Source organism: Enoplosus armatus, chromosome 2 (assembly GCF_043641665.1).
Source record: "Enoplosus armatus isolate fEnoArm2 chromosome 2, fEnoArm2.hap1, whole genome shotgun sequence".
NCBI classification, from domain to species: domain Eukaryota; kingdom Metazoa; phylum Chordata; class Actinopteri; order Centrarchiformes; family Enoplosidae; genus Enoplosus; species Enoplosus armatus.
In genome coordinates, this window is record NC_092181.1 from 15,687,164 (window position 1) to 15,712,562 (window position 25,399).

Here is a 25,399-nt window from a genome sequence, read left to right on the forward strand (position 1 = left end):
AGGAGAGGGCATGAAGCCTTCTAAGCGTGTGAAATATTTAAGAGGGCCAGTGGGGGGCAAAAAAAAACACTGTTTTGTTTTAGTGAAAAAGTGAAGAGAGAGACAGAGACAGACAGAGCTTCAGGAGAACCATAAACCACAAAAGCTCTCCTTCGACTCGGCCCATTTAGAGGAAACGCACTTTAAAGAGAGCGAGGCTGAGGGAAAGAAAGAAGAGAAGGGGGGGGGGGGTGATGAGAGGAAGCGCATGAGTCCCGGTTATTGTTATTACCAGACAGAGAAACAGACAGACAGACGGATGGAGTGTGAGGAGGAAGGAGTGATACGATATGATCAGAGTCCTAACTTGTCTTTGCATAGTTTAGCTGATCACTCTTTCAGATAGCATCTGTTTTATCCTGCATTACCCAATGTTCCTGGCATCCTCCGTATGTGTGTGTGTGTGCACGAGAGTGTGTGTTCCCCTGCCTGACACTTGCTGAGAGGTCAGAGTTCTTAAGAGCAGCCGTCCAATTACGGGGGGGGGCATGGTGTTACCGTAGAGATGAGAGAAAACTGTAATTGGATAATGACACATCAGGGTTGGAACCTGTCATTAGACACTGGCGAGGGCGCACACACATACACACTTGGATATGTGCGCACGCGCACACACACACACACACACACACACACACACACACACACACACACACACACACACACACACACGCACGCCCACAGGTCGGGTACCAACCTGTGATTACAAACCTGCTGATCTATCACCAGCCTGCAGCTACAGAGCTGCAATCACACTTTCTCTCTTTCTGGCTCTTCACGAATCCGTCATGTTTCATCTCTTCTGACTCTGACAAAATGTATTTTACGTATCAATGTGTTTTAACTTTTTAAATGAGACTTCACACGTTGTTTTTAAAATGATTTTTAAAGCAGGAAACTCGCTTAAAGCGACAGCGACTGGTGTGTTGTGGGTCTGTTTCTGGCCTGAGTCCTCACATTATGTAAACATAGTGCGTTTTAATGAGCCTGGGTCGCGGTGGTCAGTTCAAACACACTCAGCTTTCGGTGAAATAATGTGAGAGGCTCTAAACTTGTGAGCAACATCTCTGGGAGGAATCACTGGTCAGCTCCCAGTTTCCTCTCTTCATCATTACCCTGGATGAGGGTCTTGCATAAGCCTCTCCAAACCAATGTGTTGGAGCTTGGGGGGGCTGGGTGGGGGGAGATGGGTAGGAGAGTGAAGAGGGGAGTGTAGGCAAGAAAGAGTATGAGAGGGAAAAGACTTAAGAGAAAGGTGCTGGAAAGAGAAAAGGAAGATAATAGAGGAGCCAGGAGAGAGAGAGAGACAAGGAGGGGAAGAAAATGGGGGCGCAAAAAAAGACCAAGCGAGGCAGGAGAGGCAGAGAGGGGGGGCGGAGAGGTTTTCTTTTGTGGTGGTTGGAGAGTGACAGGGGTGCCAATAGAGTGGCCAGCGATGACGGTCCCACTGGAGAATGCCGGCTATGCCAGTGGAGTGGCACTAATGGAGCCAGAGAGGGGATGCAGTTGCCTGCCCCGGAGGAGGGATATTGTGCAACTGGACAAGGCGGCTTGACACGGAGCCAAGATGGAGGATTAGAGGGGAGGGAGGGAGGCACCCAGGGCAGAGAAAGACAGCCATGTTAGGTCTGCTGACTGATTGACATAAACTGAAACCTTTCTGTTTTCCATTTGACTGGCGAGACTCTGTGAGCGCTCAAAGTTTCTAGTTGTTGTTCTAGTTCCTGAAAGAGCAGACACTTGGTCGCCAGAGCGGGTTTTCTCTCCGTGGATAAGCATTAATAACCCCTTAAAATACAGTTTTCCCCTTCAGTAGCTTTCAAGGTTGTTAAAATCCCTTTATTCCACGGAGTGACAGTATAATATATTCAGTATCATCATGTTTCAGCTCTTTTTTGAAGCTATATGATATTTACAGTGAGACACATTTTCAACCCCAAGACAGACGTCGACGTGCTCTAGATTTCAGCCAGACTTATTTGGTATATTTGGAAACTAACCCTAACCCTAAACCTAACCCCTAACCCAACAAGATTTTCTGCCATAGTTGGAACATTGATACTGAGCACGAATCAGAATTTAGCAACAATCAAATCTGATCAAACCACACAAACACACACACACACACACACACACACACACACACACACACACACACACACACACACACACAAAAACTCCCTCTTCATGGATGCACACAGCATGCAGGGGTCAATATTGCTGAGTAGCTGTGATTGGGGTGAGTAGAGCGGCGTTGCATGATGAATTGTCCTGATTACTCCATAACCCCCCCCTCATAATTCACCATCACCATTGACTCATCCATCAATGCAGGGCCTGGATCCATACCTGCAGATGCCCTGGAGAGACAAACTGCTGCAGAGGGAGAAGGAGGGCGACAAAGAGGAAGAGGAAAATAAGAGGGAGCAATCTACATCCTGAGCTGGTTTCTCAGCAGCGCAACAGCAGTGTCAACGTTGCATTATTAAGTTAAGCGCCGAGGCTAACGAGAGGAGGAGAGGAAGTAGACTTAAAGAGGAGTGAGGGAAGTGATGCAGAGGATGCAGGGTGATCTAGCTGCTTTGTTGGGAGGTATTACCGCACAGGGTGACCCTTAATCACACACAAGCGAGGCGAGGAAATGCTTTGATGATCTAGAAGACCTCACACGCACACACGTAGATTCACACACACTCTGCTATCATAACTACCTGCTTCCAGGTAAGCTCTTCCTGGCGTTGGGTAGGTATGTAACCCCCCACCCCCCCCTCCCAATAATCCACACTCAGGTTACGCACGTATACACACACACACACACCTGGGCACTTGTTTCTGACAGACATGCTGGCTCCAGGCTTCAGGCTACCTGCCATCTACAGTAAGTACTGACATACCTCTCTCCTCTCCTTTCCACATGACTCTCCCCTCTAGCTCTCCTCCTTTCTTTACTTTCTCTGTCCCTCACTTTCTACCATTGCTTTGCTCCTCTTTTTTTCTTTTCACAGCTAGCTCACAATGAAGAAAACGCTTCTGTCTTCACCTCGGTAAATTCCTCCCTGCTCTTTTTTTCCACACCATTTAAGAGAGCAAACACATCTCTAATCTTCCCTTTAAATACCCCTCATTCACTCTGTCTGCCCCCCCCCCCCCCCCCCCCCCCCCCTTTTGGTAATCTGATGGGCAAAGCAGCGTTGTCACTGCTGGCATGTCCATTATCCTGGATATCTCATTGGCTGACACTGATGCTCCCTGACCTTTCACCTGTGAGCTCTGAACTTTGACACACACGCACACACACACACACACACACACACCCTGGGCGACAGGTGATTAATTGAGCTGCATTCAGCACACCTAATTGGGCAACATAAAAGGGGGAATTTGTATTAATAGATTAAATAGATATTGCATACTGAAAAGTGTCCTTAAAAAAGTGTCTTTAAAAAATGTACATCTAATGTATTCAGTTTGTCAGGTTTTAGCTCTTAAGTCCAGTTATTAATTGGATTTATTTCTTTAACATTTTAAGAAACATTTCATATTTACTGCAATAGCTACAAAGGTCACTAAGTTTGAAAAATATATTTTATTAACATTTTGCCCAAGATTTATTCAGGATGGGCCTAACTTTAAAGTCATATTACCCACACACTTTAACAAAATAAACTTTCCAAAGATTATATTAGATTAGATTTAACTTTGTTGCCATTGCGGGACAAAGTGAGTTACTGCTAGTACAAACGAATGGAGTAGAAGATCCTTAACTTGAAACAAAGAATAAAAGGACAGCAAAGATGAATGTGTCTCAGTAAATATATATTTATGTTTTCCCCTTGAAACAAGAGTTCATGATTTAATGTTCCTTTTTATGTCATGTGGACAATGTTTTTGTCAAAGCACAGCTGTGATATGTCTGTAGAGAGGGGAGAGGGGACTCTACAGGGACTACAGACTCTGTATATTAGCTAGAGTCTCTCCTCTGCTGAAAACTGGGTGCACAAAATATTATAAACACCTCAAAGCAGTACAATTCAAACGCACCAAGATGATGTTAAAGTTGAATAAACACCTCTGTAAAAACTGTTTAAACAAAACCTGAACATTTTGACCTTCAAGAAGGCAGGATTTATTGCAGGGCTGTTGTATTAGACTGCATTAGTTTTAGCTAGGTGTACCTAATAAAGTCTATATGATGCTATCTTCCACTGCTACAGTTGTGTAGTGTTCTGCTATTCTATGTAGAAGTGTTTCCAGTTACAATAAATAAAGTTCATAATGAAAATAAAAGCTGCAAAGAGCGGCTGGGCAAAAACAACACACATACACAAACACACAAACACACTTTCTTGGGCTCCATTCAGAAACAAGTTAGCTCTAGCGGTGGTACAAGTCAAGCAGGGCGTTTCATATCTTTACATTCTGTCTGTATAACATAATCTTTTGTACCGGTGCCCTCTGGATAATGCCAGTTCGGCTTTGGCAAGCCCTCTCCGAATCACTTCAGAATGAATTACAGCATTGTGTTGGGATCTGAATGGCCAAATCACTTCTTAGGAATGAGTGGCCTTGAGCAATTCAGATAGGCAGTCATGTGATTCATATGATGGCAAGCGAGTGAGTCACTGACACTCAACACCTCGACACACTGTTGAAACTGTTGGTTCGCACTCAGGCTGATTCATAATGTGTACACACATGACATGGAAATATCCGAAAACACACACACACACACACACACACACACACACTCAGCCACAAGAAAGAAAAATAAAAACACTATTCGCATTTGCCTGTTTGGCTGGAGACGATCTGTGTGATCCAAGAGTCCTAATGAAAACATTTCTTGGACAATATGTCTTTGTACGCGCTGAAAAGATCTGAAAAGAGCCATTTTCTTGTGTGTGCGTTGGTGTGCGTGTGTGTGTGAGAGTTTTTATATCTGTTAAAGTGCATTCAGACAAACAGGAGGGGGCAGGAAATATTGCTGAATGGTAAAGCGGTGTGTTTGTGCCAGTGTGTGCCTATGTTTGTTAGATAGAGAGAAAGAAAGGGCGAGGGAGGAACAGACAGGGAGAGGGGAAGGAGAGAGAGAGAGAGGCCCATCCACAGACGCCTCGGGCTGCAAAGGCTTAACTTCATTTCCTTGGACAGACATAATGGCAGATATTTGCATATCCTATGTACACAAAGTCAGTGGCCAAATATCTTCTCGTCCAAAACACTGCAACTAACCTCGCTACCAGCCGATACTGATCTTTTTAAAGGCAGCATCCCAAACCCAAATAATCCGCTTCAACATACGCTGGAATAACCAGAAGCAGGAGTTCAGTTTTTTTTTTCCGCCCCATGAACATCACGAAAGGGTCAGTGTGGCTGTGATGTGAGCCATAGATTAGTTTAAAAGATAACACGTGTATCAACCAACTTACTTATCTACTGAGAAACTGAAAAAATGAATTTATAAAAGTCTACAGGTTGGGTTTATGGCACAACTTCTACTTGCAAGGTGCATGGGGATCAGAAGCATTCCGGCAAGATTTAGCTGTCATAGTGTTGAGACCAACTTTATCATGAGACGGACATGTTTTTGCCTGTGGTCTTCCTTTCCTAAAGTGGCCTCTCATGGACTGAGAAAGATCGTATTCTTGGTTAGATATTGTAAAAGTAAACAGTTACTTGAAGTACAGGACGTGTTTACTTTATTAACATTTAGTTGATCCTTTCCCTGACTGATCTTTCGCTCACCTTTCCTCAACCACACGCAGGACTCAAAATATGTCCCTCACGAAAGTCCTGCACTTTGTCTGCACACGATCCAGCCCGAACACCTCCCTACAACATGCATGTGGCACAAGAACATCGGCCTTTTTTCACTACAAAAAACGTTGCCACTGAACATAATCCTAGCAGCAATTTACGTTTCTCTGGAAACATTATCGGCAAAACAAATTAGCATTATATACAAGTCCAGAAGACAGCGTTACATTCTCTGTTGAAATTTGGTAGGAGGTGTTTTCCTAAAATGTGCCTCTCAATTCAATACAATAAAATTGCTTTCTACAAATACATCCTCCAATGGCTGCTCAGTTAACCATTGTATATATGTGATTGGAAGTCTTTTATTTAATACATTTTTTGGTACTTGTCTAATTAATTTGTTCTTCGTTGTGTGACGACCCTGATGAAGGCCAAAACTTTTCGGTCTCATAGTAAAGTTGCTCTAAATATTACAATTGTTTGATCTTAGAATAAAAAATCTTTTTAGAGGACAAACAGCTGTTACAAGTTTAATTTGTCATGATTTTTGTTAATGAGACGGAGGAGATTTCCCCCTCCTTGCTCCTATAAATCACCTCCTGCTTAGATCTCCTGACTGGAACATTCTTCACCTTTGACCTCTGTGGCACCCAGAGGTCGTCGTCACGGTGGCAACTAAAACGCCCAATGCTCTCTGTCTTAATTAAAAAGCATTATTTACTCAGAGAAAATTTCATTTTCTCTACCTTTGACCTCCCTCTTCCTCTTCCTTTCTCCTCCTCGTCCTCCTCCCTCTGTGTTAGTTAACTGTCGACACGCTGGGAAAGCCCACGTCCTCTGAGAGACGCCTGCACTCTTGTGACGCATTGTGCTGAGGCTGTCGTCTCGGCCGAGGTGGTACGTATGTGTGAGTGTGTGTGAGTGTGTGGGTTAAGCTCTCACAGAAGACAAAGCCACAACCTTCGAGGCTGCTAAGCAACAATGCTGCCTGGTAAAGCCTCATCAGGGCACCGTTTAGCAGAGGATTAGGGACTATTACACACACATAAACACACACACCAAAAACGTAGCCTCATCAACTCATTAATTCAAACCCCATACCACTTTAACTCCGGTTTAATGAGTGTGTGTGTGAGACCTGAAGTTCACTCATTCACTCATTTTCCTCCTCTCAATCAACTCGTCCATGTTGACTCCCTTTCTTAGTGGAACGATGATGAAGGACTGAGGTACAAATAACTTTCCTTCAGTTTCTCTCTCTCTCTCTCTCTCTCTCTCTCACACACACACACACACACACACACACACACACACACACATATGTATCTCTCTTCGTCTCTCACTTTGTCTACGCTCAAGCAAATCTACGCACCTGAACTTGACACAAAACACCAACAGACACACAGTGATATAGAAACCTGGAAAACTGTTGCTGAGGGACAGAAGAGGCCAAGCAGCAAAATAACACACACACACACACACACACACACACAGACACGCATATAAATACACACAAACACTGTCCCATCAATCTAGCTTCATATTCAAGCAGAACCAGACTTTCAGCCGCGGAATCAGTGACCCATTCTCTTATCCTCCCATCACCCCATCCCTTCAGCAACCCTTCTTTCATCTCTCCCTCTTTCATCTTATTTCTGTCCAGCAAAGAGAGAGAGAGAGAGAGAGAGAGAGAGAGGGAGAGAGAGAGGGAGAGAGAGAGACAGTGAGAGAGAGAGAGAGAGAGAGAGAGAGAGAGAGAGAGTTGGCAGGGAAAGAGAGGAGAGGAAATGCCACACAAATGTACTTGTTCACATAAGGCATGAAAAACATGTAGACAATGAAGGCAATGAAATGAGACAGAGAATAAAATGTATTAAAATAGAATAGAATGAAAATAAAAGTAAAAGCAGTTATTGTTATAATACAGTGAAAACATTGTAACAAATAAGCACAAATAGAGATAAATAAACTGGCAACTGAACGTAGGTATTTACCACGTTGGTTTGTCAGTAGTATGATGTCACCTAATCACCTGTGTCTGAAATCACGACACTACATAATTTACTCTATGGTGAGCAGTACATCAAGATTTCAGACACTTATGAGTCATCATCGTGTCATCAGTGACAGGTGTAGAGTCTCACAATGTTCATTTTCGCATCTGTAAAATGCAAGAAGGTAAGAAGAAAGTAGTGTGATTTTATTGTTTCATCATAGGAGTTTTTGAGGGTACTATGTAGTCCATATTCATTTCATTTCAGGGTGCACTGTATAGCAAATAAGGAGTGGATCTGGACTTTATTGTGTTATTCTTCACATTTATGCAGTTATGTGTAATGTAATGCCCTCATTCTCACAATATCAAATGAAGTAAGCTGAATTAAACTAAAAGATAGTGGTTTTGGTTAATATTGAAAAATCTACTCTGACCTGAAGCGCAAAAGTGTTTTGTCTGGACCTAGTCCGACTCAGAGGATGAGTCTGCCATTGGCCGACTATTTCAGTCGGCATTCTCTTCTCCTTCGCCGCCCAATATGATTGTGATTGGTTTAAAGAAAAACAAATAAGCCAGAGCATTTTTTCCACTATCCCAGAATGATGATGGGTTGAGCCAGACGTTTCTCAAAAATGTGTGGAGGTCTGGCTACGTGAGACCAGTCTCGATCTAACAGCACGTGTCATACAGGATGCAAACCCAGGTTTCCAGTGTCTTGAACTTATAGTATGTCACATTTACTGGTAAGAAAACAAACATTGCAGGTAAATATAATTGAGGAAGAAATAACATTTCCTCTATGACATATCTCACACCTGACCTCAGCCCGGTTTAATTTAGCCCTCAAAGCCCTAAACCACGGTGCTGAGCAAAGGTTAAACACATCCAGTAACTACTCACACACACACACACACACATACACAGATTTTCCAAGCCCCAAAAAAGTGAAAACATAATTTTCATAATAGCAGGTTGAGCAAGTGTTCATTTATAGCAGTCCTGTCGCAAGAACCAAAGTCGGTCCAGTTCGCACATACCTTCTGAGCTCTATATAAAACTTAACAAGATTCCACTTCAGAGGCTCTCAAGGGTTTCTTGTTATGTTTTCTAAAAATAAAAACACACTATAGGGGGGTTCGGAAGCGGACATAAGATTTATTATTGACCAAACAGCCCTAAATACTATTGGCTCAGCCTCCGTGGTTGTCATTCAGTCTGAACGACTTCCATACGTCTGACAAATTTGCTTGTAGCTTTGTGGCTGCAATGGCGCCAGCTTGGCATTTCCTTTTTTCATGTTGTCATTTAGCAATTTTCTGTTGATTCTCAGAGTTTTGTTTCTGTCTCTGCCCCCTGTGGGGTTTATATTGTGTTACATCTTACTGGGGACAAACAATTACAACGTCATGAACAACGTCATGAAGTGTGCTTGTTCAGTGAAGATGTGCAGCCAACAAGGGACCTTCTGCTAAACACATACACCTGGAGAGCAGAGGCTTACACACACACAATCAACATGCACACATTAATACACAAATGCACACACACACACACACACACACACACACAGAGGCTGCTTGTCTGCGACAGCTGAGCAGAGAGCAGTATATCCGAGTTGTATTTTTACCTCGGCCCACACGCTGAGCAATATGCCAACTCTCGGCCTTGAGAAACTCACACACACACACTCGCAGAAACACAGACGCACATGCAGACACACACCCTTAGACACGACAGGTCAAGCCCAGCCAACCACCGTAGCGGCCGCAGAACATAAACAACTTTCACACACTCTCTGAATCATCTGAGCATTTCAATATTGTTTTAGATAAATATATTCGGCCACACATATAAATATATGCAACCATAATTATTCCCCGAGACCACAAATGACCATGACGGGAAGTTAGTTCCCACAGTTTCAGCAGCGTTGCAGCCCAGCCCTACAGTACTGGGAATCCACAGCTCGGTTTACAGTACGGACCAGATCAGGCTGTGAGTGAAGGGTGGAAGGTGCTTGACGACAACAAACAGCGGTTCATTGGTTTGAACACAAACTCGAACGTTTATGTTCCGTAACTGAAACTATTTTCTGCCTGTGAAACACAAAACGTAACTTCAGAAGAGAAACCTGTTCCTATGTTTCGCTGCTTTTACCTCCGTCTGTCTTGCTCACTCTCCATCCTCACACACACAAGGACACACACATCTCTCCCAGTGGGCAGCAGCTGTTGGAGTGCTAATCTCCATTAGCTACTGAACTGGCTTCTATGGAGAGGGCCACATAGAATCTGTTCTCTCACTCCTCTATCCAAGTGAAACACCACGGCTGCGTCACAGACAAAACCAGATATGTTTTGCTCTGCTTTTCAATGTCTGCAACATATTTCACCATGTCATTTTAAGTCATAGTCAATGACCTGTGCAAGCTTGTGTTGATACACGCAAACACACCACTGAGGGCACCAACAATTCATCTGAGTGACATCGGAGCTCTCGTTAAAACAAAACAAGTGAGAAAATGAACAAGATTTGAGTTAACAATGCAGAGCAAGTGAGTGATGGATAGAAAAAGAGGAATAAAAACAGGACTTACAGTCTGTAAAGCTTTGTCGTTCCCAGGAAAAGCAGCTCGGGGAAGACGGCCAGATTATTCCGATTCAGGCGCCTGGAAAAACACGGCATAAATTAGGGAATAAACTCTACCTAGCTCCTTCCAGACAGTGCGGGTGAAGCGGTTACATGTGTGTATAATTAGCTTTTCAAAGTGAGATTTGTGTTTCCTGGTCATCATATCAAATTATGTTATGTTATTGTGATTGTAATGCAAGTCAGTGCAGTTAGAGGAAGTATGAAAGAATAAGATTGATGGAGACACAAAAAAAACACACTCATGTTCAGGGACGGATACGCCAAAAACAGACTCCGGGGTTACCCCTGATTTAAGGGGTACAACATGGCTGCCAGACAAACAGTGAACTCCAGAAGGATGGAGGGGAAGGCAGGGGGAGGAAGACGAGAGAAGGGGTTCAGAGGAAAGGGAGGGGGGGGCTTTTTTTTTTTTTTTTTACCACAAAGGCGGAGGAGAGGAGATGATGTGGGAAAAACAAACAGGCAGTCTGGCCGGACTACCGAATGTGTGAAAAGGACCCCACTGAGTAAACAAGGCCCTCACAGGGGAAGAGCTCACAACAACCCGTCATCACACGCACACACACACACACACACACACACACACAGGAGTTGAGAGAACTCGGGTGAGTTTAATAATCTGGGTGCGATCATTTAACCCTGGTTGAGTGGAGTGAAGAGGTTTGTGTGCCGGTGTGTGTGTGGTGGTGCCTTGATGTGAATCAGAGGAGAGTGAGGCAACTGAGTGACACAATGAGAGACAGGCTGCTGAAACAGTTTAACCCTGACACACACACACACACACACACACACACATTGACAGGCTGAGCGACGGATGCTGTGCTGGCTGCTACTGCAGGAGAATGAAGAGAGGGAAGAAGAAAACGAGGGATGAAGGCAGAATGAAGAAACAGTGACTTTAAACTAAACTAAACTAAAGTGCAAAAGCCATGATTTACACACACAAACACATATCAATATGAAGATGAACTCCATTCAAAACTCCTCTTCAAGTCTCTCAATGACTTCTTCCTCTTAACCCTCGTCTTTCACCTCTTCTTGCTTCACTTCACTATGAGCCGCTGTGGACTCTCCTTAAATAACGTCACCCCCTCTGTGTCCATCTTCCACCCACAAGTGCACAAATATATGAACGTGCTCGCGCACACATGCACGCACATACATTCACACAGCACAGTTACATCAGAGGCCGCTTAAATATTTAACGTCCCGCAGAAACGATGTTTCTAAATTATTCACTCCTCTTCCGTTAACGCCAGCTCTGGCGGCTAAGAGCCCCACGTGGTCCCGCGGAGAGGCCCACTCCTCCTGCAGGTCCTGCCCAGCCATGAGCGCCCGTTAGTGGGCTAGACCTCCCCTGGGTGAGTGCACGGACTGGTGCTGGAGGTGGGGAGGAGGAAGGAGCACAGGGAGGGGGTATGAGCTCATCCTCTGAAAATAGATGCAATGCTGTCAGACTAGGAGACTGAGAGAATGAAGTAAAGACAGTGAAGGATCAAAATCAGTCTGGTTCCCCTGAGGCGTTTGAATGCACTTAATTGTAATCATCAATTATTTTGCTCATAACTTGAGTAGCTGTCTGGTCACTTCAACAATCATGTTAACACCTTAACCATCACATCTTGCTCATTTTAGGATCATAAAAGTATCATGAGACCACTGAATTATTCATCGATTTTGTGAATTACATTACGTACGCTGCATTTCTTTTCATGCTTTCATTTTGTACACGCATCACAAAGGACACGGAGTAAACAGGATGCAAACGTGTTATTGTATGTTGTCTGAGGGAAACAGCATTCATGTTACAACTACCTTTACAATGATATCGCTCAGGAAGCCTAATGGAGTCACTACTTCGACCACTAGACTTTGATTGAACTATCAATTATTTTTTCAATTCATCGTTTGGTCTATAAAATGACAGAAAATAGAGAAAATGTCACAATTTCTCAGATTTGAAAAGCTGGAATGCATAATGATAATTTTCTGTCCATCGTCTGATCGTTTCAACAGTATTATTATCTTTAGCTTTTTGTCCAAGCTAAGCACTTGCATCACCATTCAATGGTTCTTCAGTAAATACTTCAGTAAGTGTCATCGTCATACCGGCGTGACGTTGGCGCTGATTCAGGCAGTTCAGTAGTACATCTGTTCATCAATTCAGTATAAAACCTGACCTATGTGAGAGCGGGTAACAGCTCATCAGCAACCTATTTGCATCAGAGTTATCGAACATGATTATTTCTGTGGCTGATGCGGCCTTTCAGTAACCTTTTAGCGCAGAAACAAACTGTACATCAATGTTGAGATGACAACGCTGCTCTCGGTCCCCAGTGACGGGAGCTCTACTGCTAAAAGCTGCTAATGTGGTGAGTGACGATGGTGATTCTGTATATGTCAGTTCAGCTTGAAGAAGTTAAATATGTGTTCGCACATGTACTGAACGCCTCTAGTGTCCATCCAAAAGTACTGACTGCTTCTGACTCAAATAATCTAGTGGTGTAGTGGTTTAGAGGTTAATTTCTGGACCTGAAGAAATATATCTTTGTGTGAGTGTATGTGTGTGTGTGTGTGTGTGTGTGTGTGTGTGTGTGTGTACGTAAACACCCACAGAGTACTTTCACAGTCGAGCTTCATTAGTCAAAGTCTGGCTGAAAGTGAATGAGGACTGAGTAGCTGGTCGTCTGAGGTGTGAGAGTCACTCCAACAAGCTAATGTCACACTGCAGCGTGGTGATAATCCCTGCAGTCATAAACAGATGCTAGAGGGCCACACAAGCCACACGGTAAACACACACACACACACACACACGCACACACATACACACACACACACAAAGGTCAGTGGAGAGGTTATGGAGAGCTTCCTCCTGTATGTTAGAAAGTATAAAGAGCCCTGCAGATACTGTAGTACTACAGGCTTGCACACTCTGGCTGGGAAGTAAATAACAAACCACCTCAGAAACCAATTATTACTTCACCGATGCCACTGCTGCCATAATACACATTTTACACTAACAATCTGTCACACACACACACACACACACACACACACACACACACACACACACAGTACTGTTACCATAGTGGACATTTCTGTGACTGTCTTTACTACAAAACCACTTCAAACTGACCAGTGAGTGTGAGTGTGTGTTTGCATGTGTGCATCTCTACTCCAACAGTTCATTTGGTTCACAGCTTGTGCATCTGAATCTAAATCATTCACTTTCAGAGCTTTTTGCCAGAAGTATTTTGACTTCAAACTGTTGTTTACCAACAAATATAACAAATGGTGGCGCAGCGCAGACAGGCGGGGACTTTTTAGGCAGAAGTGTTGTAGTGAAAACGGCTTTTTGTGCGGCTTCACGGTGCAGATAATTTCAAGCTCTGCTGCTCAATAAAAATGAAAAAATTTGAAACTTTGCCCTGAAATGATCAGCGAGAACAGTGTTATCACTCACCGGCTTTAGAGCTAATCATTTAGCACTAATCCAGTTCTTTTCTTTGAAATCCATATCTCGCTAGGTGGGATCACTGACACAATTATCTTTTGCCAGTCAGATCGTCCACAACACCATCACTTGGTTTGAGGTTTAATTATCTAGTTTGTAATCACTGTTGATAGACAAATCTCACCACCTGTTATCAGTTTTACAATTATTCATCGCTGTTAAAATGATCTTTGACAATGTGATCACTCAATTACAGGCTAATCATCTAGGGCTTTATCTCACTGCTGTTCTCTGAAATCATTGTCTCAATGTCTGTAATTACTGTTTTGTTCCTCTCCGCATATCTGTGGCTGTTATCGCCTTCAGTCTTACAGACTTTGAATTGGATAGGGGCAGTAAACCAGTCGAATGTGAGAGGAGGATAAGAGGATCAGGAACTCCTCTCTTTCCTATTCTTCGTCCACAGGGGGAGAGTGGAGAATGCATGACATTCCTATACGCACAGGACAATAGAGAGAGAGAACGAGATGGGTGGGTATGGAAGAAAAACATGAGGAGAAGTTAAAGAATGAATGAAAGAAAGAAAGAAGGTGTGAGTGGGAGTGGGAGGGGGGGTATAAAATCAAGATAAAACCAGTACTGACAGAGCAGCCTTGCGTAAGTTAATGCGCATGCATGAGTGTATCCATACCCAAGCATGTGTTTGTGTGTGTGTGTGTGCACGTGTGTGTTGTGACATGCCTATCTCCTCCACACCTCCCTCGACCACCTCCCCCTCCTCCATACCCCCCAGCTACTGCCCCACACCTGACCCCACCCTGCCCAGCCCTGTAGGGCCTGTCGCAAAAAAAAAAAAGGATGAGAAGGGGAACCGTTTTCCACCCCCGTGGGGGGCAGTCACTGTGGATCCGTCAGCCCAGCTTAGGGCCCTCTCCTCTGGGCAGTGCTGCCCAGCAGGCCCCCTCCAGCCCCCCAGAGGACGGAGGCCTTTGAAATGAGCCCCCAGACTCCAGACTCCCGAGATGTGCCTTTGTCCGGCGGCAGCGGGGGGGCATTGATGACTGACTCCATCTTTGTGTTTGTGAACATGCCACGCCAGAGACGCTGAATTACAGTTGAAAACCCTTGCGAGGACAACAGAAAACAGCCATGTTGTGTCAGAAAGTAAGCCGCTGTCAAAGGTGTTTGTTGCCATCAGAGATGACAAAATGAGCACGAATAGTTTGACTGTAGATGTGTAAGACTTTATCTGCAATTGCTGATTACGAACTGGTCTACATTGTATCTGCAAGTGTGTATTAAAGCCTGTTTTGCTCATACGTGTGCGTGAGAGACTATATTTACCAGCATGTACCATCTCCTTGCGCAGAGGGTAATCACTATCAAAGTTAACTGTTAAAGCCGGACCATATGCAGTTTAATATTGCCCTCTTTGTCTGCAGCCGTGGGCAGGAATTCCCAGATCTGCTTAGCTGGACAGAACCCAGCGTTGGTTGCATGAGAAACACCAGCAGATTCCTTATAGTGGTCCACAGAGCTTCTCTCTCTGTCAACAAAGAGAAGCCATAGTGCAGCAGAGAGCGGAGAAAGACCAGGCACGACACGCCCGAGACAAGAGCAGCCAGGGAATCACGATATCCCCTGAAGATTTTATCCAAAACAGCTATCAAACAGATGAGCCACCTTTATTTGATTGTGTGCCGTATGTACGTCTGTGTATGTGTACAGGTGGATATATCTGTGTGTGTACAGGTATGTCTGTGTTTTTATAAACGTGTGTGTAAGCAGCGAGGGTTTTTGATGTGTCTTTAATTAAAAGCTTGTCTCTAAGCCTCCTCAGACTCTGTCACAGTCTGCTGCATACCAGTGTGTCATTGGCTGGCAAGTCAGGCCACATAACACACAAACACACACACACTCACACATATATGGACAGCTCACACATCAAGCAAAGTTGACAGTCGACACAATGGACATATCAGCAGTCAGGGGTCCACATCCCCCTTCTGTCCTGCTCTCTCACACTTAATTATGCCATAACTGCCTCAGGGTTGGATGCTAAATACCAGTGATTCCAGTCCAGCCCCATAACAACCTTCCTCAGTCACTGCCCTGTGACTCATTTTCAAAATGTTCCTCTTGGACTGAGACGCTGGCAGCCGCACATCATGACGGTCAGGTTAAACGTTTATGAAGACGCACAGATTGGGAGGGGTATCTCTGAAGGGTTCGAATCTTATGTTTTGGCCTTCCACATCACCAGGTCTCAAAAGAGACGGACGTGTTTAGGTTAAATTTTCTTTGCATTTGTCTCTGACAAAAAATATGCAATGGTGAAATCTTTGGTTCTCAGTCCAAAACAGTCCCACATCCACAAACCAACCAATCCAAAAAAAAGCCATGAAATGCTGCAGAACACACTGGCCCACGTGACATTGTAAGCTCCATTTTTTAATGAAGTTTTATTTACAAACACTGTCCGCGCTAATGCTAATGTTTGTTTTTGTTTTGTCGCATTTTCAAAACACGAGAAGAGGAGAGACGGATGACGTCTCTACAGAGCTACGATTCACCAGGTGTTCACAGCACCACCTGACATCCCCTCAAAATGGATATCGTACCGTCAGACGCAGATTGTGACCAAGATTTTATTAACGCCATCGCACACGGTGTGACATGCAATCACCTCACAAGACAGAGACACAGACAGAGAGAATCTATGACAAGGAGTGGAGGCCCAACACCTTACTACGACACTTTATGTTGTCTATCTGTTTGTGTGCATTTCCACATATATGAAATTGAACACGTGTGTCTGCTTGGTATGCTGATGTTTTCCAGGATCCTGAAATATGTGTTCATACAGAAAACGTGTGAAGGCATAAAATGGCGGCCGCTTCGATGAAAAGATGTAACTCACAGTCTCTCCAGCTCCTTCAGGTCCTGGAAGGCTCCTCTCTCGATCGTGGTGATTTTGTTCTCCATTAGCTGCCTGAAGGAGAAACACCAGGAGAGAGTGAGACAATAAGAAATTGGACAGAAAGAAAGAAGAGAAAGAGAGAGTGATAGAGTGATAGAGAGACAGAGAGCGTGAGAGAGAGCTGACGGGGCGATTTGTGCGATGACACCGTGAGAGGCCAGAGAAAAAGGAGAAAGATGGCCGGATGGGGCCACAGATAAGAGAGAGAGAAGAGGAAGAGAGGATGAAGGAGAGTGAGATGGGGCAAGAGAGGCAAAGAGATTGACATTGGAGAGGAGGGGGAGGGAGAGATGGAGAAGATAGGTGGCAGAGGGAGAGAGAAAAAAAAAGAAAAGCAGATTGGTGGAGATAGAAAGTGATCGAATGTTGAAACAGCAAGAGAGAGAGAGAGAGAGAGAGAGGAGACAATCAGCAGCGGGTCGATGGAGCCCCAGAATTGACTTTAAAACTGGCCCATCAGTCGGACAGCGACTCATCTATCATCCAATTTACTCTCTATCTAACCACATAGCTGTGACTACTCATTCACTTACACCAGCAGAACTCCCCCAGGAGCACTGTGCTGACCAAGCCAAGCCGCCACACACACACACACACACACACACACACACTCACATTTGTATAGGCTGTATGATGTCCACTCATGATGAGCAGATATAACTGTACTTTTTGAAATTAGGGCTGCAACTAACATTTACTTCTATTACCGATTATTCTGCTGACTTTTTTCTTGATTAATCTATGAATGTCAAAAATAGTGACACAATTCCCAAAGTGACGTCTTAAACAGACTTGTTTTGACCAACCAGGAGGCCAAAACCCAAAGACATTTCATTGACTATCACATATATGACCAAAACGCATGTCCTCACATTTGAGAAGGTGGAACCAGGAAAAGTTGTGGCATTTTTCGCTTGAAAAACTCTGAATTGATTAGAAAGAGTACTTGCCAATAATGTTTAATCAACTAATAGACTAATTGTCGAGGCTCTCTAATTGAAATTCAAATGGCTGAGTTTCGTGTGTGCATGCAGGTAGACACGAACACACGGGAAACAGCCAGCACGAGGACTGGAGCACACACAAGCATAAACACACACACACTCAATTAAGGACGTAATCTCTGGAGGAATTCTAGCAATGTGTATTCCCTGCCATTCACTTTTAGCAGCTGAATAGCACACACACACACACACACACACAAAGAGCAGGCTATCCCTGCCCCACTCTTAACCTGGATTCATCCCAGGTAAGAAACCTGTTCTTACTTGACTCTTTCCTTTCCTTTCCTCCCTCCCTTCCAGCTGCATTCCTCCCTCCGCGGTTACACCTAATGACCGCTATCTCTTTCCCTCTCTGCCCGGTGGTTAAAATAAGCGCCTCCTGACACTTCCACTGGCAGATTAACGCGACGGCATTAACAGGTGCCACTGCTGGTCTGTTTAGACACACATACTCAGGCTCAGTGAAGGAGCAGACGCAGTGCTGCATGCGGCAGCTTCAGGGGCTGGCTGGATGAGCCCGATGCTGAACAGGACTGGAAACAGTTAAAGCTGTGTGTGTGCGTGTGTGTGTGTGTGTGTGTGTTGTGGTATTTGATGAGAGAAAGTTGCTGGGGTTGCAAGGTGCTGCTTGTCAGAGGTGTGCGTGACAGTATGTTTTTTTTTTCTTTTTTCTTTTGCATCTTGCAAAGGAGGAGAGAAAAGAAAGGAGAGAATAAAATGGATTTTTTCTTTTTTGTTTTTAAAAAAAAAAAAAAAAAAAAGCCACTTACAACACTCGCAGATGCCTCAGTCCTGCAAAATCCGCCTTGGTGATTTTAGTGAGGTTGTTTGCATTCAGATCCCTAGACAGAGAAATGGGCGAAGAAGGGTCTGTCAGTACATGAGATATGATATGTTAATAAAAACTAGGACAAAGCAGGTGAGCAGGTCTGCTGAAGGGGGTGGGGGGGGGGGGGTTGATGAAACTTGGTGCGCCGTGGCCAATGCAGACTTGTCGTTTGAGCGTCAGAGAGAAGCTGAGAGGAGCTGTGGCAAATTTTAATTTCAACAAGGGGGTCTCTGACTAATAAAACACGGCCTGTTTAACTCAAAGCCCACTTGTCCAAATCCGTTTTTGATTAACTTGCTGGTCTCCAGACAAACCGATGCGGTCTACGGAGGCTGCGCTAATGCAACAGTGCGAAACCACCGACACGACCACAGCGGTGCCCCTAACTTCAGCTCCGCGATCAGCAGTAACGTGTCCTCACATTAAACACAAGCCAGAAGAGAACTCTGGCGTTTTCACAGTTTACACGACGAGACAAATTGCACATCAGTTGGACTCGGCAGCATTTGCAGATCTTGACGTGTGGTTTCGGACACGTTAGTTCAAACGCGCTACTAAGATGTGGTCCCCAAGGAAAATACGCTCCTAATACGCTGCCAGCGTGCAGTTTAAAAGGACGAGATATACAAATGTAACAACAAGAGTATTAATCAAAAATATAGGGACATTATATGATCATAGGTGGCGATGTCATTTAGGGCATCAGATGCCAGAAAGTGTGATAAGATTGCCTTAAAACTCTTTAAACCCCTTCAAGAGAAGCTCAGCTTTATTAAATATACCATCAAAAACACCATAAGTAGGATCAGGTCAGTGCACTCTTGTTATTCAGCATTACTGACATTAAGAGATCACATTCTGGCGATTTCCCCCTGTGAAGTGTGTCCAAATTGCTGGGAAATGTTATGCGCAGATTCTAGCAGAACTGCGCTGACTCGTACTCACAGTCTCTCCGCGTTGCGGGGTATGTTTCTGGGCACGCTGCGGAGCCCTTGGCCGTGACAGTCCACTGTGGTCCCGGTGCAGGAGCACTGGGTCGGGCAGGGCTGGCCGTCCGCTCCGCTGGACAGGACCAGTACCAGAACAGCCACCAGCGGCCCCAGCGCAGTCGCCGGGAAGCGGCCAGGGCCAACGGGGCTCAGAGCTCCCACCATCACTGCGGCAAGTGGGGGCCAATGTGAGACCCACAAAATACTGAGGAAATACAAGGGCGTTAGAAAAGAAAAGCCCTGAAATCCCCGAAAGAGCTCACCAAACTCTGCACGCAACGGGATGCCGTCCTCCTTTCCGTTGTCCTCCCTTTTCAGACGTGTGTTTTGTCAAATTTCTCGTTCCGAATTTACATTTGGGTCCTCTGAGAGGGGTTTCGGTGTGTGGAGGCTGTGAACAGGGAATTTGGTCCCCCTGGGCAGGGAGAGGGGAGGTCGACGAGGCGGCGGACCGGCTCTCTGGCTGCGCTACAGCGGCGCAAACTTCCACATGTCCCCGGCATGCGGTGCCCAAATCCCCCCGGCGTGTGTTGTGTCTGTGTACGTATATGTGCGTGTGCGGAACCAAGGCAGTGAAACACCTCGATCCTTGATCTGATTCCAGAGAAACACGCTCTCACACACACTTTACTGCAAACACACGCACACGCATACACTCTCCAGGTGAGGCTGTCTTGGTTATTAATTCACAACACGCGTCTGGAGAAGAAGCGGCGGCGGCAGCAGCAGCGCTCGGTTTCCCCCCCAAAAAAAGCTCAGCAGAGGTCACCGCGGTGGAGAGATATTGATTCCGATCATATATCAATTGCCGATGAGTGGCAAGGGTGTAGGCAACGTGAGGGAGGAAAAAAAGCCCCGTGAAAGACCAGCGCGCAATACTATAATCCAACTCTGCGTGGTGCGTCAAAGCGCTGCTCCCGAGAGTGTGTGATAGGGAGAGAGAGAGAGGGGGTGGTGGGGGGGGGAGAGGAAGACGGGAGCGGGCACGTCTGCTATTGCGTCTGTCCAGGCAACTCTCTCTCTCTCTCTCTCTCTCTTTCACACACACGTTAACACAAACACACAAGCACTGCGTTTTCCCTCAAGGTAGCAGCAGGTTCCCAACTGGCCGTCAGTCAAACAGCAACAGTTTGACCTCGGAAGGGGACTTTCTTTCTCACTGCAGTGTCCCGGTCACCTGATGCCTTATTTATCTGGCCTCAGGAAGGCGACAGAGCTTCTTGTTGAAAATGGGGAAAAAAACCCGTCTGATTCTTACATTTCCACGGCTGAGCAAAGAGTGCTGCATGTAGGACACATTTGTTGCTCTCTTTTTTTTTTTTTTGCAGGTAAAAGGCTTCAGTGTCCACTTAAAAGACACATTAAAACAACACCTGTCCCATGATGGACACACACTTGTTGTCACTGTTATCTCAGGATGAGTAACTGCACTGGATATGAAAACTCAGATGAAGTTAACTCTAATCATTATACATAGGATGAGCTCTCAGCTTCAAGCAGCTCTTTTGATAGAGGGTGTGGCGTGCTGTTCAGATTGTAAAGCTCCTCAAGGCAATGTGTGATTTGTGATATTCGGCTGTATAAATAAAATTGACTTGACTTGACGTTCAGTAAACTGGACACACGTTTAAAGTCTGTGGAAGATTTTCCAGCACTCATATCAAACTGTCAGAAACTCTTTCTTCCTTTTGCTTGGACGAAGATCAATAAATGTTAAAATGCAACAAAACAAAGCAACCTACCGATGGATACGTACACAAGTTATCAAGACTTGCATCTGCTAATGCAGATTTTTTACTGATGTTTAACAATGGCAGAACATATGTGCATTTGCTCTCAGTTACTGTGAGATGTCCATGTAGTGAATGAAGTTAATCAGCTGTTGTAGAGCTTCAACTATTAGTTACTATATACAAGTGGTGGACAGTAACTAAGTACATTTGGCATTTTACTTTGGGTACTTGAAGTACATTTTGATGATAATGCTTTTATACTTTTACTTAAGTAAAGTTTTGAATGCAGGACATTGACTTTAGTAGTACTTGGTCACCCACTGCTTAGTCTCACATAGCCAGCCCTATCTCCACGCTTCGCTTTAGCGCTGTGTGAGCGCTGGAGAAAGGTGTCTGGCTCAACCCAGTATCACTCTGGTATAGGGGGAAAAACGCTCTGGCTTGTTTGTTTCTCTTTAAACCAATCACAGTCGTCCTTGCAAAACGGTAAGACACAGACTTATCCCAACAGCCCACATCCTGTGAGTCATACTATCCACTGCTATATACCTACTATACATCCACTATTGTTTACAATATAACTGGCATCACTATTTCATGTCATTGTTTCGAGCCAACAAGAGGTCAACTGAGTGGTCTTGACTTGATCGTTTGGATGTTTGATGTTTCATTATGGCTTTTATTTGCCGTTATTCCTACAATAGAGTGGATATTTCATTAACACAATTAAAAAGAATGGAACATCGGCTCCTCAGCACCGCTCAACATCGGGCTGCCACTCAGGACAAATAACTATCTTATTTGTGCATATATTTGAAATTAAATTGAAAAGGTATGCATTAGACCTTTTGACTCGTAAAGTCTCATCAAGGTGTCTGAGCTCTTCTGATCTGAAGCTGCTGGCTGTTCCACGGCCGAGGCTGAAATTGATGTTGTGACGGCGAGGTTGCAGAACAGCCTCTTAATAGTAGGAGAGACCCCACGATTGAAACTTTTATGTGCTGCCTCAAAAGCCATTTTCATTTTTTCATCTTGACTACCTTTTGCTCGTTCTGGCACAACTGATTTTGAAGCGTGTCTTGAAACTTGTTTTGTGTAACCCTCTTGTTGGTTTGTAACCTCACCACTACATTCAGTCCTTACTGGAATTACATTGTTGGATTACATTGCAGAAGTACTACAGTGATTCTTCATCAGGGATCAGTGCCGTACGTATCTCAAGAAGATGACAAATCCGTGGCGAAGCCTGTCTTCCTCGCTCTTTCTCTTGATCCCTCTCTCTGGCTCCCAAGACAGAATACAAACAGCTGTGTGTGATTGTAATGCTGATGTGTACTCTCTCTCTCTCTCTCTCTCTGTTTTATACTGTCCCCCTCTCCTCCCCCATCCCACCCCTCACACAAACACACACTCCCACAATCACGCACACACATACAGTCTACTCAGACAGTGTACTTAAGGAAACTTTATCCTACAGCAAATCTGAAATCTTTTTTTTTCTTTTTTTGGTGGTGTTGGATGAGAGAACTTTGCTGAACAAAGGGGAGGAGACAGAGGAGCATGACAGCAGACATGTAGAGGAAAAGGAGGAGGAGGAGGAGGGCAGGTGCCGGTCATTGATGGTGGTGTATCATAGCTGAAGTGAGGGAAGAGAAACAGAAGAAAGGAAGCAAAGGGGAGGAGATGGAGGGTGACCCCTATCTCCTGCAATACGACGAGGCTTCAGGGCACACAGTCTGTTTAGACACAGCCTAACCTGACCTGCCCTCCACTTACACACACACTCACACACACACACACACACACACACACACACACAGAAATCTAAGCGATTGCCTCAGATTACACCTAAATCCCAGGTCAAACTACAAGCTTGTTTAAATCTTGCTGAGGGCAGTGCAGACTGAGTGACTGGCTGCAAGTAATGTTTTCTCCCATTTGTCCAGAATATCTGAATATTTTACCGTTAATTAAATGTCAAAGTAGTCCAGTCAATTTTTGTATAGCAAATTTGTCCCAAAGACACAATCACAATCTGTACAAGATATGACTCTCTATGTCCTTAGACCCTTAAGGAAAAAAAAACAAACAAACAAACAAAAACAAAACAAAGCCTTTAATGGGGAAAAAGGGTGTGTGCATGTTACAACTACATGTGAGCCCATATATTTTTCTATTTGGAGGAAGCTGAAATTTTTTTTAACACATATTCAAGGTAAAGCAAAAATGACACATAATCTAGTATCATGTTGTTGAAGTAGTTACATGTTCTTGTGAAAAGAAAAAGTCATCAGCCCTCCAGGCAACATGAACAAAGATCTATTATTTTCAGAGCTCAGGAAGTTAGATGACTTTAGCATTGTCAATGAAGACAGGTGCAACTTGACAAACTTGATTTAAGTGTCTCAGAAGGGGAGTACGGAGAATATCTTCAACCACAGCGCTACATTTTTAGTTTTTTTTTCACCGCACTCACACCAGACCAATAGATATAAATATGTGATTTTTATAACATATTACACATTTGAGTGTTAAGGCATATAGCCGAGGCCCTGACTCACTTCGGTGGTTAGATCCTGTCAAGCACGCAATTTGTCTCTTTTCTTCTGTGGCAAAGTCATGAAATAAATGATCATAAATGAAGACCACCTGTGGGGCTCAGAAACAATAACAACAGGTATTTGGACGAGTGAGCAGGTGAGCTGCAGTAAATCCAATCCCTTTTAGTTTTAGACTGAGAAGTCTTTGTTCATTGTACAAATAACGAATGAATGGAGTCTTTTTTTTTAATTGTTTCATGTATGTCATACCATTGAAATGGCCCATCCCACGTTGGATTAAATGTCACAATGATGCCACATATAAATAAAGATTTCCGTCAAATGACATTCACGTTGAAAAGAAAGACAAAGCATTGCTGCAGACCACAAACTGTGTAAGTTCCTAAAAAAGCAACTGGAAGCATTCAGTCTTAAAGCCTCATACACGTGTCCTTATAACCTTAACAACATAAAATACCCACTGATGCTGGTTTTGGCAGGTTAGGAGGGCTGCAGAGCTGCTAATGAGAAGTGAATCTGTCTGACGGCTGTGATGTTGGTACTGCTCAATCTGGCCTGTTGATTTAGGAGCTGTTTGTGTTATCTTTGGTTTATGGCCATGCAGTAAAGCTGAAGGTGTGGGGGTCAGTGTGTGTGTGTGTGTGTGTGTGTGCGTGTGTGTGTGCGTGTGTGCGTGCGTGCGTGCGTGCGTGCGTGCGTGCGTGCGTGCGTGTGTGTGTGCGCGTGTGTGTGTGTGTGCATGCAGAGGTCAGTTCAGCCACCTGGCCTCTGGACAGCTGCTACTGAGACACATGCTGCTCAGAGCTCGTCCTACTGCACACACACATACATACACACACACATATCTTGCAAATATTCATTTATGCACAGACAGAAGTTCACACAGTGCAGCACACACACACACACACACACACACACACACACACACACACACACAAACAGGCGGAATTTCAAACAGTTTATTACATCTATTAATTAACCACATTAATCAAATCTGGGTGGGTTTGTCTTCATCAGATCAACATTGTTTGTGTGTGTGTGTGTGTGTGTGTGTGTGTGCGTGTGTTACCTGATAATCACTTTATTAAAAACCAATGATGTTTGTGTTTGGACTGTCACTGTCAACACAGGGGCTGGTTACACAGCTGCACTGAGACACACACACACACACACACACACACACACACACACACACACACACACACACAGACAGGGAGGGATGAACACACAGTGCCACACCAAAACACACAAACAGCAACATTAAAAAAACAAAAACTCCTCCACTCGTCTCGGATTCCATTCACTCCCTGCTGTCAGTTTCGTGCCGATGTGATCCGTCCATGAAGGGTATGGAAACTGGATTGAGGCCCTGAGGTGTGTAGGTGGCTGGTTACCTTTGTTGTGA

The 25,399-nt window shown here is 44.5% G+C and overlaps 1 protein-coding gene across 1 annotated transcript in view; it reads right to left on the reverse strand.

Moving 5' to 3' along the window:
* slit2 (slit homolog 2 (Drosophila)) overlaps nt 1-19,865 on the reverse strand; it is an 82,479-nt gene extending 62,614 nt beyond the window's left edge. The window contains exons 1-4 of the mRNA XM_070924715.1: nt 19,657-19,865; nt 18,653-18,724; nt 16,819-16,890; nt 10,389-10,460 (exon numbers count right to left, since the gene is read on the reverse strand). Of these exons, the coding sequence (XP_070780816.1) occupies nt 10,389-10,460; nt 16,819-16,890; nt 18,653-18,724; nt 19,657-19,865 (425 nt within the window). The remainder of the gene's footprint in view (nt 1-10,388; nt 10,461-16,818; nt 16,891-18,652; nt 18,725-19,656) is intronic.
* Between the last annotated feature and the right edge of the window lie 5,534 nt (nt 19,866-25,399).